This window comes from Girardinichthys multiradiatus, chromosome 9 (assembly GCF_021462225.1).
Source record: "Girardinichthys multiradiatus isolate DD_20200921_A chromosome 9, DD_fGirMul_XY1, whole genome shotgun sequence".
NCBI lineage: Eukaryota > Metazoa > Chordata > Actinopteri > Cyprinodontiformes > Goodeidae > Girardinichthys > Girardinichthys multiradiatus.
This window is the reverse complement of record NC_061802.1, coordinates 11433296-11450949: the sequence shown is the minus strand read 5'-3', so window position 1 is coordinate 11450949 and position 17654 is coordinate 11433296. Positions and strand designations below refer to the sequence as shown.

Here is a 17654-nt window from a genome sequence, read left to right as displayed (position 1 = left end):
TGAGCAAATATAGCTTGAACCTCACATTATGTCATGTACAGTAAAAGAATAGTGTTTGTTTACACAGTCACTGGTGGCAGGAAAATAAATACTCCCCTTCCTCAATCAGACTATGTTTAGATATAAATAGGTTTTTAAAAGTGCAGTTTCCAATGTAGTGGAAATCTTTTCCTTTACTTATTGAGGAATGGATATGAGCTCCCCCTGATTGTAGAAATTAATGCTAATAATTGCTAAATATTTTAAAAATATTGTTTTTATATGTGTTAAAATAAACATCTGACATTAGGAAAACTTGACAAATATAAAGGAAATAAAATTTACTTTCATATATATTTTTGCAGATTGAGTTTGTATTTAATTTTATTTTATGAACCAAGCAAAGTACTAACAGCACAGCTCCAGCTGAGGCCCTCATATGCACTTATGAGCAGTCGACTATAAGGTTTTATCATTTGTCAGCAGTTCAATATTTATAAACCACATAACTGAAATACCAGTGAACTGATAGACTTATCTGCTCTGTTTTAACTGTTGACACCAATAATCTAAAGTAAAGCTAAAAGAAATTCTAAAACTACCAATAGCCTTATTTTTTAAAGGGTCTTGAGTTGTTTCACTTGTCAATCAGTTCCTTTTTGTTTTTCTTTTTTGTTTGTTGAGTGTAAATTGGAAACCTCGGAACATGACAGTCTTAATTGATCTCATTAACGTGGAACATAGAACGTGAAAGAACATCATGTAGCTCAGATGACCACAGGTTATTTTGTCACTCAGTCAGTCAAAAACATGGGAGGGTTTAGGAGAAGAGTAATGGTGCCAGTCTTAGTCTATCAAAACACAAGGCCTACAAAAATGACATGAAGGTCTGTTACGTTGCAAAATAACACTGAATGTATTTGTCTCTTTTTCAAGCTGCTTTAATTAGATCAGCAACCAAGTTAAATTGATGTCAGTTGATGAGATTATGGACAAAAATTTTAATTCTTACTCTGAATTACTAAAACTAAGTAAAGATGTGTAGTGTAGAGCTTAAAACTACATTAGATTATATTAATAAAACAAAATCAATTTGTGCATTTATCAAAACCAACCTAAAGTTTAAGGTTTCTGCGGGGTCTTTGATTATCTCAATTTTAAGACTTTAAGTCTTAAATAAGCAAAGATTTACCATACAAGGTCTTAGATATTCCTTAGTAAAGTCTTACATTTGTATATTTGCACATATATTGCTTCTTCTGTTGCCTTTTTTAAAAATTCCATATCTCACGTGCTGCAATTTATTAATGTTTGACAAAATTACAGAGCCCTTAATAAAGGGCAATAGGCAGCCCTGTAAAATTTAATTTGTAAAGGTCTGAAAAGGGTCTTTAAAGTGTCTTAAAATTGAACTGAAACTTGCAGAAAGAATAAGAGTAAATGCTTTTCCTTTCACAGAAGCATTGTACATTAGACTCCCAAGAAAGCATGAAGAGATTTCTGTAAATTCTTAGGATTCAGAATTTATTTATAATCCACCCAGCTTTTTACCTAAAAATTTAAAAATTACTGAAAGGTAATAGCCATAGAAGTTAAGATTCAAATGCACCAAATGAATTGTTCCCACTAATTGTTGACTAGATAAAACAGTTTAAAACGGGTAAAAACAGACAAAATCAAAATAACACTAATAACTTTTCAACCCTTCGGTCTCTGGATGTGCGAGCACATCCGTCTCTCAGATTGGATGAACGTAGAGTCTTTGCACAAACAGCTGTCCGATCATCCTGGAATTTCTCCAAGAGTTGGAGGTGGCTGCTCTGTTCTTTCTCCTCAGGGCGTTGGATGTATGGATGATTACCACTTTGGATAACCACAAAACTGGTTTGCTAGTTTGAAGAGAGAAAAAAGATCTTACTGGGTCAACCTGAGGGCGCCTCCACAATGTTTGGAGAAAATTGTATTTTTAGACCAATTTTACAACTTCACTCAAAATTAACAAAAGGTAAAAACATAAGGGACACTCGTAAGCCATACAGATGTGTAAGAAAAAACACCTCTATGTCACTTCAGCCATAATTACGGTTTCCACATTCAGTCATTATTCTGTTATTATTTCATTAAATAAAATGCAGCAACAAGAATAACAATTGTCAGTATTTATTTATCAGTCAGTGTGGTAAACCATAAATTTTTTCAGAGATGTCTGGTTTTAAAATTTAACAAATCAAGAATACAAACCTTAATAAAACTGTTTTTCTCATGTTCGTGTAAATCAACTTTCACACCTTCCGTCAGGAGCGTCAGATAAACAAACTGGACTAAAGCGACCTGGAAAGGCCGAAGACAGCTCGGTTTTTAAAATACCAGGCTGCCACTGGTGTGGATAAGGGTTTGCTTGGACGAAATCTGCAGCCCTGCACCATTTGTAGTGACCTGCAAATCGTTTTTCGATCACCGTTCACATTTGTTGTATGCGTACATGGCTTGTTCTTGCTGTAAGGTATTTTTGTGGTAGTCTTTGTTTTGTCTTTTCTAATTCTATGTACATGCAAGTCCTTTAAAAAGGTAACAGAACAGTGAAGACTTCACCAAAATGACTGCAGTTATCCTTAGTCAGTATTAGCATTTGTTTTTGCTAGTTGTTATCAGACTGACCTCATAATCTGAATGTTCTCATCAATTTTGTAAACATTTACTGACCAGGTGAACATGTATTAGGTCTGTCTCAGTTTAAAACCTCTGCTCATGGTTAACTTTCAGTATTAGATGTTTTAATGTATCTTTCTCTGTATCTTTGAGTGCATGATTCCTGGTTCTAAATGCTGCTGTTGAAAAGCACTAGACATAACATCTCATATGTGTTTATTTGCAGGTGACACACGGTTGGTGATGTGTAAGCGCTGCATCTTGTGTTTTAGAATCAGTGTTAATTGGTGTCTGTGTAACTATTGCATCCCTGTTGTATTGTATACTAAAAATGATCCCAGGCAATCCTAGAGTGTAAACTGATTTACATTTTTACATTGTACTGTTTTTAAAAACATGTAAATTATTCATTTAGACCACATTTTATATCATGGTGCCAGGTATTTAGATGCTGTCGCAAGATTAGCATTTGGTTGCGGACGTTCTTACTCAGCCAGATTCCCCCTAGGTCACATGCCTAAACATGCAGGTAAACAGGACTATGGCATACATCTAAATGCTCTTCACCCACCACTCTGACCTACATCTCCTCAAAAAAAAAAGCCCCAACAAATTACTAAAAGTGCTTAAACCAGTTTCTAAAACAACAGTTAATTTGCATGGAACATATCTTGAAAGAACGCTGAAAGCAATGAAGCGTTACGATGCTTCCCTCAGGTTGCTTTTGGTGGCTGTTGTACCGTGTTGCAACTTGAGGAGAGTCAGGAGAAAGAGTGTCAAATCAACAGGAGTGACGTGGTTCTGCTGAAACCGAATCTCGTGGCAGCAATCACTAACTATCCTGGCAGTGAGCGACAGTGGAGATTGACTAGATCTGTGGAGTTTTGCGGCAATTTTTAAGAAATAGTTTTTTCTTTGTTTTTGTTTTTTTCAGAGGTGTACAGGATCAAGCTCCTAACACCACGGATATGGATATGCACCCACAAGGACAGCAACCAGGCGTGCCCGTATTTCAACCTCAGGTAACACAACATAGACTCACACAAACACAAGCTGTATAGTTGTAAAGTTCTCAGATAATTTTTAGTCCATTGTTGGCTCATTTGTTGGCCTGGATTTTGGCCACACAAGATTTACAGTACTGTTAGGCTGAAGAATAATTTAGTTTTTCACATCTGTTTATAAATATGTTGTATTTCATGGGAAGCCAACCATATCATTTGTTTTTCCTTGTGCTTTGATGTGAATGTACGTAGCACAGAAATCCTACATTTTAGCGCCACAGTGTCCTCTTTATGAGACCATGGATTACATTCAAAGTTTTAAATTATTAAGCAAGGTCAGGAGTTGGTGGCTTAAAAATGTTGCTGTGAGCCAGATTGCCTCAATGAGATTGTGAGTTTATAGAAAACTGACTGATATGTGCTTGAACGTCTGAGCAGGGAGTAAACAACATATTTCACCTTGCTGTTTATTCTACGAGAACCTGGGTCTTTTAAAGGGACAGTTCAGGTTTTTTGAAGTGGGGTTCAGATGAGAGTTTACAGCTAGTCAACTACAGTTTGTTGTCTGCATTGGATAAGTCATTTAGGGCATTTCATACCTTCGTACCTTTGGTCCAGATCAGATGATTGTTGTTAACTTGTAACTTTTTCAGGTGGTTCGGTTTATTTTTTCACACAGAGAAAACTCCAGACTTACCAAAATCTCTCACTGCGAACCACGTTTGGGCTTTATGCTTTATGAAAAAGACATAGTTTCATTACAAACCTTCTTCCTTAGTCAAATAACTTATTTGAACCTTTATTGTCCTTATAATAATATTTCGAATCTGCAGTTCAGACCCAAAAGAAATGCAGGTATTGGTATTGGCGAGGAAAAAAATTGACTGGTGCGTCTTTAATTTTAGGCATACTTAGGTAATGAACTAATATTATTTTACAGAGTTTATCATTTGCTGCTTTATGATGAGATGCTCCTTCCTCCATTTGAAGACATTTTAAACACTAAATATGCTGTTTTTTTTTTCTCTGCATCAGTGAAGATGCACCCTTCAGTCTCATCACGCCACGCACCCCTATAGCCCGCTTGTGAGATAGACGGCGGCGGATAAATGTTGAGTTGTTGGTATTGATCAGAGCTCAGGAGGTTGGCAGAGCCTGGCCTTCCTGCGTGCCTCTTTCTGTTCGATACGACTCAAGCTCGTTCTGTGCAGATGTGGTCATTGCTGGGTTTTAATACCGCCCTCGAACATCAGGCACATTGATTTCTTTGCAGGAGGATGTTTTTGCCTCTATAAGTATTGAATAGACTTTAAACAAAGAGGTTCATCCATATGCCCCAGAGTAAATGTGGGCTCTTTTTGGGAAAAAAAAAAAAAACACAGCAGCTCTCTAAAAATAGGCCAGTACTAGTTGTTGTTTTTCCTGCATATGCAAGGGCATGGCAGCATTAACACTAGAATTGCCAAGAGTGTTCATTTATTTTAAGATTTGTAATTGCAAAATTAAGGATAATTGGGTTGCACACAGAAGAACTGCAGATAAAAGCTCTAATAATTAATTTGACTTTGGCAACACTCCCCCTACGCAAACACCAAAACAGGGGATTTTTTTCCCTCACTGATCTCCCAGAAGTTGATTATAGTTTATTGTTCTGACTTAATGATTTCTCTCCCTGGTTTTCAATCTATTTCTAGCAGTTTACATCAGTGTTAATTCCAGGCTGACTTGTTTTTGCTCTAGGTTTGAAAAGCATCGGGAACTTCTCTGTTGCATCATGTTTTTTTTTCACTTTCGCATAGCATGTTTGAACCGATTTCACATTTAATGGAAGATGGAGAGGAGGAGAGAAAAAGTTGGATTATGTAGGTGATCGTCTAAGCAGCATCCAGATGGGTGCCTTTCAACAAGTCCTGTATCTGTTTCACACTTTCCTAAGGTTCAGTTTTCTTGGCAGCCAGGAAAAAAAGGAGGAAAAATCACACCAGCCTCCTCCTGAAGAAATCTGAATTGTATATGTGATGAAGGATACTCCATATCGCTTGCAATATAATTTCCCTTGGTCCCGGAGGTATGATGCATATGCATAAGTTAAATGGGATGAGCCGCTAAGATGTGCATTTTTAATGGTGCATTTGCTCTTGAGTGAGTGGGAGGATTTCCGAGAAGGCCCCTCAGATCAGATTTCAGCCGTCACTGCACAGTTTGACAGACACAGATCTGACTGGAAGGAAGCACTGAGACAAGGCGCTGTGGTTGTGGAAGCCGATTGGAGAGGAGAAGAATGAGAAGCACCTTTGGGGTGATTCCTGCTGGTTTCGCTGCCTGGCTCACTGGCTGAGGATGAATATTGCATGGTGCCCGCTCAAGGGGCTGGTGACTGGTGAGGGTGGGAGCTATCCCTTCCCTTGCTGCCAGTTGCTGTACACATCTCTTCATGTTTGCTCCCCCTCTTTGTCACTGGCATTCAATCAAAACTAGTTTGCTGGATGGTACGTACTATGAAGATTGATGTAATGTAAAATTTGATATATTTCTTTTGTGGTTTATAATGCAGCATCCAGGAGCAGGTACTTTGATGTACTTCTTTTGAGTTTAGCAAAAATCAGCTGCAGGTTTGAACATGTAGTATGCATCAGTGCATAGATGGGGATAATCTAGTAATAACATAATTTTCTGTTACATTTAAAATTGCTACCTCTATAAAAGAACCAATAGCACATTTCTTTCTGTTTTCAATGTTACAGTCCTTAGAATGAAAAATCATAGGGTGTCAAAATCTGAACCTCGACCCAATTTAAAAATGTGTTGGCCCGAAAAACCATGATCTCTGGGTTTTTACTGTAGGTTCTCGTCCAAAAAGGAGAAATTACAGTTTTGATACTAAATAAGAACTGCCATTTAATAAGTTAGTTAATATGAACTGCCTGTTTTGTAATAGTAAACTTCTCAAAAAACTTACAGATAATAACCAAGTTAAAAAACAAATAACTCATCAAAATACTTATTTACCACGTAAAGAAAACTGGTATTCCATAGTTATAGCAAAGAATACATTTTTCTCTTTCAAAAAAGAGCCTTTTATGTCCATTTTTTGCTATCCATGTAAAGCAGGGATAGGGACTGGATTTTTTATTATTAGTTGAAATGTTATTCAGGTCTACATATTAAATAGCGTAATATAGTGTACAAATGTTGCTTTGATGAGTTTTTGTCTTGTACTGCTAGCAAGACTACCACAAGATTTTAAGGCACCAATTTGCCAGCCACCATAAAATGTTCCTTTTGGCAATGTCTCTTCATTTTTGATGTAATTGTGAGTAGGGTCCTTCACTCAAGGACTGAAATTTCATTCCCACATGGTCAATTGACCCATTAGTATAAAATAATAGGACTGAGATGTCATGGAAAGTAACGTACTTGGTCATGACGCAGTTGAACACTGTGAATACCGACCCATTGTAGTCAGTATACACACATGATGCTGAACGGGAGTGCATCAAAAGTGGCACACATACAGTTCATGGCAATAACATCTCAGGACTTCATGGCCTACACAATCACCTTTTTTCCTCAGGATTAGACACATTGTTTCTCAAAACTGCAGCCTACATAAGTAAGACTGGGTAACTGTTAGCTGCTAATGACATTAAGGATTACGTCTGCCTTTTAGCTTTCTATCAGCACTAAACTAAAGGGCTATTTTACAGTTTTTGGGTCCCTCTTCTGCAGTTGTGGTAGTATTTCATAAAAATAAATACTGTTTGAGTGGTCAACCCTACACAGATGGTTGGAGATTTACGAACCTTAGATTGAGACAAGCATGAAAACCACAATAAATAGTTGGCAAACTTAGATTAAAGTATTCTAAACAGATTGCAGAATATTTAAAAACAGTTTGTAACCCAAAAGGAAAAATAAGGAAAAGCGATTGTTAGTTTTCACAAACTCTTCTCCTGTTCTCTGGAATCCAATATTGTGTATGGTTTCGCCCCTTGAGCTGGACGGATTATTACACCTTTAATAACAATGTTTTTTTTGTGGAGCCAGAGTGTTTTATAGTATTTCTATAAAAAGGGCTACAAACATATTTTCCAACTTGAAGCTGTGCCTTTTTAACAGTTTTATATAACAAGACATATTGCAAGTCTTGAGGTTTTAAGTCTACAGATTTTATAAACATTTTTTAAAGCCAAATTTCCAAATCTCTTAAAATACTAGTTTCTTGTACAAATTTAGAATTTAAATTAAGGCTGGTATGTTGTGGACGAGCACCGAGTTGCCTCTTTGTCTGCCCATATAAGGCAGCACCTCTCTGCTGCTGCTGGACTTTATGTGGCAGCTACTGGCACTACTGGGCTGTCACATCACACCCTCTCCCCTCTGGTGCTTGTCCCCCACCACCCCACACCATATTTCACTCTTGTGCATCCACTCTTCCACTCTCCATGTGTCTTGTCAGTTGTGTTTGGCAGTGGTGTCATTATTGGGCAGCTCGTATCACACATCTGAGCTGTCTGTCTGCTCCCTCTCTGTCTCTCTCTCCCGTCTCCATCAGTTCCCCTGCCTCCGACTTAACCCATGGCGGTTTTGTGTACCCTTTCCCTCACAGACGATACCCACAGTGCCTAGCACAACCTGCCACTTAATCGTCATCCATCACTGCTTGTCCACATCTCAAACCACAATGTGAGACGAGTAAGTACATCTCATGATACAAACCAGAGATTTAAGACGACAGAAACTTTTAGAAAAATTGCTCCAGCACCAGCTTCACAAAACAAAAGGTCTCTATTTGATAACAAAAACTCTTCTTTGAAACTTTAGGCTTATATGCAGGCTTCAGTCTAAGTTTCATCCATTCTTCCTCTTAGCAGGACAGCATGAGTTTGAATTAGGGCTGCAACTAACAATTAACATTTTTGATTAACAACTAATTTTAGATTAACGTTGATTTTAAACGATTTATTTCCTCCCATCAGGGCTATATTTATATTTCTTTTTGCATTCCACAAATTAAAATCTAAACGTTTTGCATTCCAAAATATAAAATATATATGTATGAAATGCCACCTTCAGCATGACAAAAAAATAAATAAATTAGGCTTTTGTTATGTTTACAAATAAAAAACCCTAAATGTTCAGAATGTCAAATGTTATGTGACTCAACTAGAAATAATAAAAAAAAGATCTTAGTACAGAATGCATCTCCAAAGGATAAACATCTTCAGAATTGAAAACTAGAAACTAACTTTTGGAATGACAGTTAAAAGTCTTCTTTAAGTGTTTTTATCATTTATTACTTGTGGTTGTTAAAATTTGATTTATTTAGATATTCACATTATCTACACAATTAAATGTGATTAAAGAGAGATGTAGTTAAATTAATTTAGATTTCTGCATGAACACATGCTGACAAATGCAGCGCAAAAACAGAAGACAACTAGCTTTCAGACAGCATGTTTAACTTTAGATCATGCGACATATAAAAAACAAACAAAAACAAATGACTTACGGTGAGGTTTGTTGTTTTTCTGGCTCGGTATCAGCCTGTGAAACTCTGCTGCCCTCCAGCATTCTGCTGCTGCAGTTCGCAACAAAACGTTCAGAGCGTCCAGACCGCCGTTTATCTCTTACCTTGAAGTACTTACTTACTTCCAGATTACCAAAACTTTATAGCCCGCCTCTTTAGGGAGTAATCAGATGTTCCGTCCGCCATGTTTGTTTTGAAATATTAGCGCAGTCTGTAGTTTGGCAATGAAGGTTGACAAACTGCAGACTCGATTAAAGGTACAGACACATACAGACGTACTGCAGGGAAGGGACTTACTTCATGCACCGCACTTTAGGGGAAAACTCTTGTAACTTAAGTTTGGATTGTTAGGAAAATGAAAAAATGAAATCTTTAAAATAAAATGTCAACAAATTTTGTAGTCAACTTCATCGATGATGTTGACAAATCTCCGCAGCCCTAGTTTCTATGGACTGATGAGCGGATTATAAAATGTGACACAAAGACAGGCGCCGATAAGAACAGCGGTCTGCTACTGTCTAAACTCTGAGATTTTAAACTCAATACAAATACCCAGGTAAGGTTGATGCCTAATATTAAAGAATAACGTTTAAAAAACGAAAGCAACAACAACAAAGGGCTCCAGCCTACCTTCTCTGAATTAACCACATTGCTTTGCCCGTAAAAATATGTAGAGTACCACCACAAATATTAGGAGCACTTCACAGATCTCCAATCTTCAAAGATGGATATATTATTTGCAAAAATTTCAAATATACTTTGTTTTATTTTGCATTTAAGGCAGGATAAGATAGCTAGATAGAGTGCAGCTGATAATGTCTGATTGCTGGGGAGAGAGAGGTACAACTAAATACACTTTTTTCTTTTTCGTTTTTTTCCTGCTTTTTTGTGGGCATGATAATATCATACGGCTACACATGCATTTGGTGTTTGCACTTGCTTGAAAATAACCTTTAAATTCATATCCACCCTGTTGGCTTCCGCTTTAACCAAGATCGGGGCATAGTGAGAATACTAAGTGTATTTGAAGTGGCGCTTCAGTGTTCAGTTTCAGAGGCATCTCTGTGGTGTTTTTTTGAAACCACAGCTAACAGGCACCAGTTTGTAAAGCAGTTTTGGCTAGCTTCCTTGATAAATTGAGTGTACCTTTTTACGGGCTCATTGCGCATCCTTGGCATAGCTGTTGTCGGTGGCTCACTTGTTGGGTTATCTTTACAATGAATACATGAGAAAACGATTGTTCATGTGACTCGAGTCCCAGACGAGAGCGGGCTTTTGTTTTATCCCAATCTCTGGTCGTCACTCATACATTTTAAGGAGTAAAATGTTAAACTAATAAATTCCTTTTAGTTTTTCACAGTTGAGAAATTTTTAGACTTAAATTTAAACTTCATCCATAAATGAAGTTTCTCTTTTACTTTCTTCTATAAAATAAGGCTGGATGTTTTTGGTTTCAAAATGCCATCTATTGGGACAAAAAAAGGAAGTACCAGATAAGCAGTGGTCTCCAGAAAGCTTGTTTCGTGATGTTGCTGTTTCCCCTATGACTGTTCAGTGTTTGGTCAGGTCATAGTAATTATTAATTCATTCTTAGTTCTTAAAGATCCTATAGACTATATTGCTATTGTTTTATCCCAAACTATTTGGTTTTGTTGAGTGAATATAGCTCAAACCTGCAATATTATATTTATTTAAAACGTTTTTACAATTGCCACTTCAGTTCCTGAAATTAGCCTAAAAGGGCTAAGCTATTCAGACACATTTGTTACTAAGAACAAAAATGTTCCTGTAAAAACTTTAGATCCGACATATTATCCTTATATAAATGAATGCATTCCTTTTTTTATGGTGATATTTTATTTTGGACAGCTAGCTATTTTTCAATTTTAAATTTTTCTGTATGTCCACCAGATGGCGCAAGCTTTTCCCTATTTGACAAATGTCAGGTTTTACAGTTTTCTACAAGTGTGCTGTGCTACTGAAATAGGTGGTGTGTGAATGACTATTGATTATCATGATAAATAATAATTTTCTCCATAACGATAAAAAATACAATACATTTTAATTGGCTTGGTTAAAGTAGGGGAAAATGTTTGCAGTGTTTTTTGGGAGCTGAAATTTTTTTGGTCTCATGATCTTGTATATTTCATTAATTTCACATTGTAGGAAATCTAATGATGCATCAAAACGAATGTTGCTGCAAACACTGATTGTATGGAACATGATTTCCACATAAAAAACATAGAAACTGCAAAACTGTGCTTCTGCCTCAGCATTTGTGTTTAGGGATGCAAACACTCTTTACTCATAGATGCAGTTCTGTTTGTGATGCCTAAAGATCGCTCACAGACTATTGTAAACACTCATATCCAGTTTAGTTTGTTTTAACAGGCATGACAAATTTTTCACCAGACTTTGTAAACAAATTCAACCAAGGAATGCTACAAGCCAACCCAGAACATGCTACAAACGTCGATTGTTTACCTGCTTAACAGGAATGTAATCCTTTATTTGTGACTGCCGTGTATTAATATCAGACTGGAATGCAAAAATTCATCCTTTATCTCTACCAACACGTCTTACTAACACGAAAAGAATGCTCTGTGTAACCCTCTGCACCTGATCCATCCAGACACTGACCCCTGCCTCATTCAGGGTCATTACTGTTTCCCTTTTTATATGTCTCTAAACGTGTGAGTGTGTGTGTGCGCTTGCTATGGCCTTGTCTTTCAGCTAGAAGCTTCTGATTGTGTGACGCTCGTGTGCGACAGATGAGACAGCCCGTCACTCAGGCCTGGCCTGGCTGCCCTTTGAAGGCCAGGCCAGAGGGCGAAGAGGTGCCGCAAATGGCCTGTGAAGTTTACATACACTGCCCACTGCTAAACAGATTAGCTCTAATGAAGTGTCTAATGTCGGGGCCGCTGGCTGACATAATCCTGCCTGGCAGCTCGGCCCCTTGGCTGCCAGAAAAGCCGCCCTCCCTCCAGCCCTCTTTTCCGCCCTCGCATGGCCTCTGCTGCCACCCAGGGTGACTCCACGCGGGGAGGTGCCCACTGTTAATCAGGCTGGACAGTGTGCGATCTGACATGCAAATGTAGGTCATTGCATATGTAAATGTGTGATTACGAAGCTGGCATGCCAAGACACATTAGCGAGACTGTGCTCTCAGCAGGCGGTTGTCACAGTGCTTTAGAAGCTCATGCTAACATTTGTCAAGCTACCACGCAGCGAATGAAAGCAATGCCCTCTTGTTGTCTCTTTCTTGTTCTTGCCTTCTCTCTCCTTTCTTTGAATTTATAAATCTTGATCTCACTCCTCTATAAAGGTCTTTTTATAGTATTAAAACGCACTGTCAAACAGCAGTGCTTTTTTATTGTGATTATTATAAATCTATATAGATTTGTTTTCCATCTCTTCTCTGATATTTAACTTTAAAACTAAACTGTATTTTCTTAAAGTACTTTGTGTTCCGGAAAGGTAATGAATTGCAGTTGTTTTGTAGAAGTAATGTTGAGGTCAGCAGAGGGTTTGTGCAGCGGCATCTGATAGCGGCTGTCAGTGACTCTTACACAGCGTGGAATGATGGTGGTGTCATGCTGAAAAATGCACACACCTCGGCGGTGTTAATTGGACACGGCATCTGATTGGTTCACGCCTCCTGATTTGGCTGTCAACTTAAAAAGAAAAAACTGTAAAATGCTGAAGAGGTACTACCCCCCCCCCCCCCCCCCCCCCCCTCTCACATTTACATATTTATTTATTTATTTTTTCTAAACATTTTTGATTGGTAAGTTTTGCCTTTTATATAGAAAGTTAATTGCTCTACATAATAGTTGCCAGTGTTTAATTATATGGTTACTGCTATTAATATTTTATGACATTTGCTGGTATCAGATGTTTTTGTCCTCACTCGACGCTAAAGGAAAGGACACGAGTTATTCCTCTGCCTCCAGCAGTCTAGCAGCTATTCCCAAGTTAAGCTAACTTTTAGTTGGATGTTTGTGGTCTTCTGACTGTTTTAGATTTTCTGTTTACCTTGTTCCCAACTTGTGAGATTCTTATAGTTTTTGTACTACTGAGAATGCAGTTTTTATACTGCATTCTTAGTCTGAACTTATAAAAACTTTGTTAGAATCCTAAACACCAGCAAATCTCTTGTTAGTCTGGGTTAAATTTGTGACCTCCTTCCCTCTCCGTCCTCCTTCCCTGTCTCCTAAGCCTCTCGCCCCTGAGCTGCTCCCACGGCCACGCTGGCAGAAGAACTGGTGACATGTGGCATCCTGATATCTGTCACCTTGTGTTTGCTCCCACCGACGCCTTTTTACGAGTTAACCAAAAGGCTGGAAAGGTCACGCCGTGTTCTCAGTGCAGTTTTCACACGTTTCATCCAGGGGCTGAGTTTATTTCTGAGTGTTTTTTTTTTATACTGGGATAGGTGAATGTCTCTTTTTATGCAACAGCTCATGTGTTAAAGCAAGATAAAGAGTTGTTTGGTGTTGGATCCCATGCCAGACTGTCAATGACACAACTAATAGAAGATGAACCCACTGAAATTAAATCCTGCTCTCTGAATGTTTAAAACAATCCACTTCTTTGGAACATGAGTCATTCACCTTCACTACAGGGTTTTTAACAGAGAACAGCACCGATAAGGCCAAGAGAAAATGATAGCTAAAGCGAGATAGAACAAAACCTGCTCATAGTGACAGTCAAATGTCTGGTAAAGAGTTGCAGGATTCTGGCTAAAAGATGGTTCTCATTTTGAGATCAAGTTTCTAATAAGCACATTTAATTTTATGGAAGTTTTGCAAAGAATGTTCTTCTTTAGTTTGGTCATCAAAGATGGGATTATTTAAAGATAAGGAACAAAGATCAATAAACAGTTCAGTGCAATAAATAATAAAAATAATTTAACAGAAAAAATCCTTTTGATGATTCTGTCTTATAAAAAAGCCAAAGTTTGTTGGTCCAGTAGCCTATTCTGTGATGAGCATCTCGAAGCAGCAGAGAGCAATCTTAGGACGCTGTCATTACACTGGACGAACCGTTAATGTTTGATCCTCTGACTGTTTTATTTAGACTACTTGTTGAGGATTGCAGTACTACAGAAATGATGCCGTTTATCTCTTTAGACATGTCCTAACATCACTTGCTTTGATTTATTAATGCTGTCTAAACAACATGTAGTGATTGTGAAAACTTCACACCTTCAGGAACGTATCTAATCTAATCTGTATCAGCAGGAATGGAGAATGTGAAGCATTTGAAGCTAAATATCTGATGGTAGTGAGACCAACAGTGACTAGGAACATTGGTGTTATGGTTTTAGCAGAAGATGGGATGCCAGCGAGACTCTGAGCCTATTTCAGGATTAATTTCTTGAAAGATCTGTTTTTAACTGTCTTGATATTTTGTAGATTGAAGTCTAAACTAAATCTGAAGTATTAAACATCGTTCCTCTGTCTTCTCTTTGGTTTGTGATGAGATGTCACCGGTTTATCGGCACCAGATCTAGCACCAGTTTTACACTGGAACCACCTTTTTGAGGAGAAACCTGATGTGAAAGCAGATTTGTTTCCTGACCACTGCGACAATGGTTGCTGTTGATCCCTAGTTCAGGCTGAACTTGATCTTCAGGTAACAGTGTTTCTTCTGAGCACCGTGAGTGTAACTGTGTAAGAAGGTGATACTCCTGGTATGAAGCATTGAGTAGTTTGGCTTTATTGTGCTTCACTGGTTTAAAAAACACCTTGCAGAGGCATGAGTTGCTAGCACAAAGAGCACTAATGATGACGCAGCATGCATCATTGTTTCAGTTCGGGGAAAGGGCTCTCGTTTTTGGGGCCCATTAGTTGCATGCTAATCAGCTACTCTGTTCATAGTTAGTGCCTCTTAGTTTAGGTGCAGTTCTCCACAGTGCGACCAATTTGATTGAACATCAAAAACTGTTGATTGGGACCTTATTTATTTGTTTTGTTGGCCTGGTACCCCTGGAAAGACATTTCATGTCTTTCTTGTGCTAGTTCATGGATAGTTTTCTGTCTGCACAACATGCAAAACAAAAGAAGATAATGTGAGTTAAGTCCTCAGTCTTCTCCTGTCACCTCCACTCTCTGCCTGCCGACAATGCTAACTTGGACTTTTAGCGGGGTGTCTGCAGTCTTCTGAGTTATCTGCTTTGTCTACTGAAGTTGTTACCAGTTGTTACCTGAGATTTATTAGACTAGTGGCATGTAGAATAAGGTCTGCTTATGTGGAGCAGCCAAAATAGTACAAGGCTTTTGCAAGTTCAGCGAGCTTAAACATGCTTTGGGTACTATAGATGTCATAACAGCTTACATGATCTCTGCTCATAAACCAGAGCTCATAAAAAGCAGCAAAAGCATCATCTTCTGAACAGATATCTATTGTTGTCTGGGTTTGTTTTTCACAACAAAATTACTGCCATCTTCTTAAAAAAAAAGTATTTATTTGTTCTAACTTCTGTTATTTCAAGATTGAAGTCCATTCATTCACTTATTCATCTATTTATTTATACAGTGCTTTACAAACCAAACGGCAACCAAAGTGCTCTACAGGTTAATACGAAATAAAACAGTTTTCAGTTTATTTCTATTCAGTTTATTTATATAGTGCCAATTCACAGCACGTCATCTCAGTCAGTTAAATGCAATCAGACTGATTCCAAGCCAAATTCATACAGGGATTGGACAATGAAACTGAAACACCTGTCATTTTAGTGTGGGAGGTTTCATGGCTAAATTGGACCAGCCTGGTAGCCAGTCTTCATTGATTGCACATTGCACCAGTAAGAGCAGAGTGTGAAGGTTCAATTAGCAGGGTAAGAGCACAGTTTTGCTCAAAATATTGAAATGCACACAACATTATGGGTGACATACCAGAGTTCAAAAGAGGACAAATTGTTGGTGCACGTCTTGCTGGCGCATCAGTGACCAAGACAGCAAGTCTTTGTGATGTATCAAGAGCCACGGTATCCAGGGTAATGTCAGCATACCACCAAGAAGGACGAACCATATCCAACAGGATTAACTGTGGACGCAAGAGGAAGCTGTCTGAAAGGGATGTTCGGGTGCTAACCCGGATTGTATCCAAAAAACATAAAGCATGGGGGTGGATCAGTGATGGTTTGGGCTGCCATATCATGGCATTCCCTTGGCCCAATACTTGTGCTAGATGGGCGCGTCACTGCCAAGGACTACCGAACCATTCTTGAGGACCATGTGCATCCAATGGTTCAAACATTGTATCCTGAAGGCGGTGCCGTGTATCAGGATGACAATGCACCAATACACACAGCAAGACTGGTGAAAGATTGGTTTGATGAACATGAAAGTGAAGTTGAACATCTCCCATGGCCTGCACAGTCACCAGATCTAAATATTATTGAGCCACTTTGGGGTGTTTTGGAGGAGCGAGTCAGGAAACGTTTTCCTCCACCAGTATCACGTAGTGACCTGGCCACTATCCTGCAAGAAGTATGGCTTAAAATCCCTCTGACCACTGTGCAGGACTTGTATATGTCATTCCCAAGACGAATTGATGCTGTATTGGCCGCAAAAGGAGGCCCTACACCATACTAATAAATGATTGTGGTCTAAAACCAGGTGTTTCAGTTTCATTGTCCAACCCATGTACATCCCAATTGATGTATGTACCTGACTGTTGTGAAATGCCTTGAGACAACATGTGCTGTGAATTGGCGCTATATAAATAAAACTGAATTGAATTGATCCTACTTATCAACAATGCGGTCAAATTCAGTTTATTGTTCAAGTTGGTTAAAAAGTTTTCTATCTAAGGAACAGAAGATAAAAATAACAAAATGATTAAAGGAATAAGCAGTAAAAAGCAGGGTTGAGGTTTAACAGATTTAATGTAATACAGAAATTCTTTCTCCTGAAATTCTTTGTCTTTTTGTGAGTTAACATTTAACCATTAATAAAGTAAAATAAAAATAAAATGAAAATTAATACTATTACTGTAACTACTAGCAGTAAAAATAACAATAATGATGACAATAATAATAATATATCCACTCTTTTTACAATAACTTGTGATGATGCTTGGTGGATATTTTTAGCACATTTTTACAAAACTGTAATAATTCTAATGACTGATTAATTTGTTTGCTATAATCATGATACAGCAATTTCATATCATTACATTCCTGTTTCTTTTGCTACGGTTCTGTTTGATTAATGGACAAAATGTGACTTTTAAAGACGAAATCTTTGTATTGGTAAAGGAGTTGTTTGGGTGCACATAACCGAAAGGAGAGAGGCGCCAGTGCAAGAAGTTGATCTGGACTCTGAGGCGTGACTTCAGTGCTGAAATACAGAAAACGATTGAATCATTTCATCATCTTTTAATTTTGCCAGTAAAAAATAAAAGCTGTTTTGTTTTTCATGCATGAAAAAATGAAGGTGACTGCTACGTCATCTGCTGATATGTAAGCTGAAAACGTGAGCATG

At 38.0% G+C, this 17654-nt stretch overlaps 1 protein-coding gene across 1 annotated transcript in view; it reads left to right on the top strand.

The window, feature by feature from the left end:
- The window catches only part of nek7 (NIMA-related kinase 7), a 113364-nt gene that overhangs the window by 34214 nt on the left and 61496 nt on the right, over nucleotides 1–17654 (top strand). The window contains exon 2 of the mRNA XM_047375172.1: nucleotides 3563–3650. Coding sequence (XP_047231128.1) covers nucleotides 3597–3650 — 54 coding nt within the window. The 5' untranslated portion in view covers nucleotides 3563–3596. The remainder of the gene's footprint in view (nucleotides 1–3562; nucleotides 3651–17654) is intronic.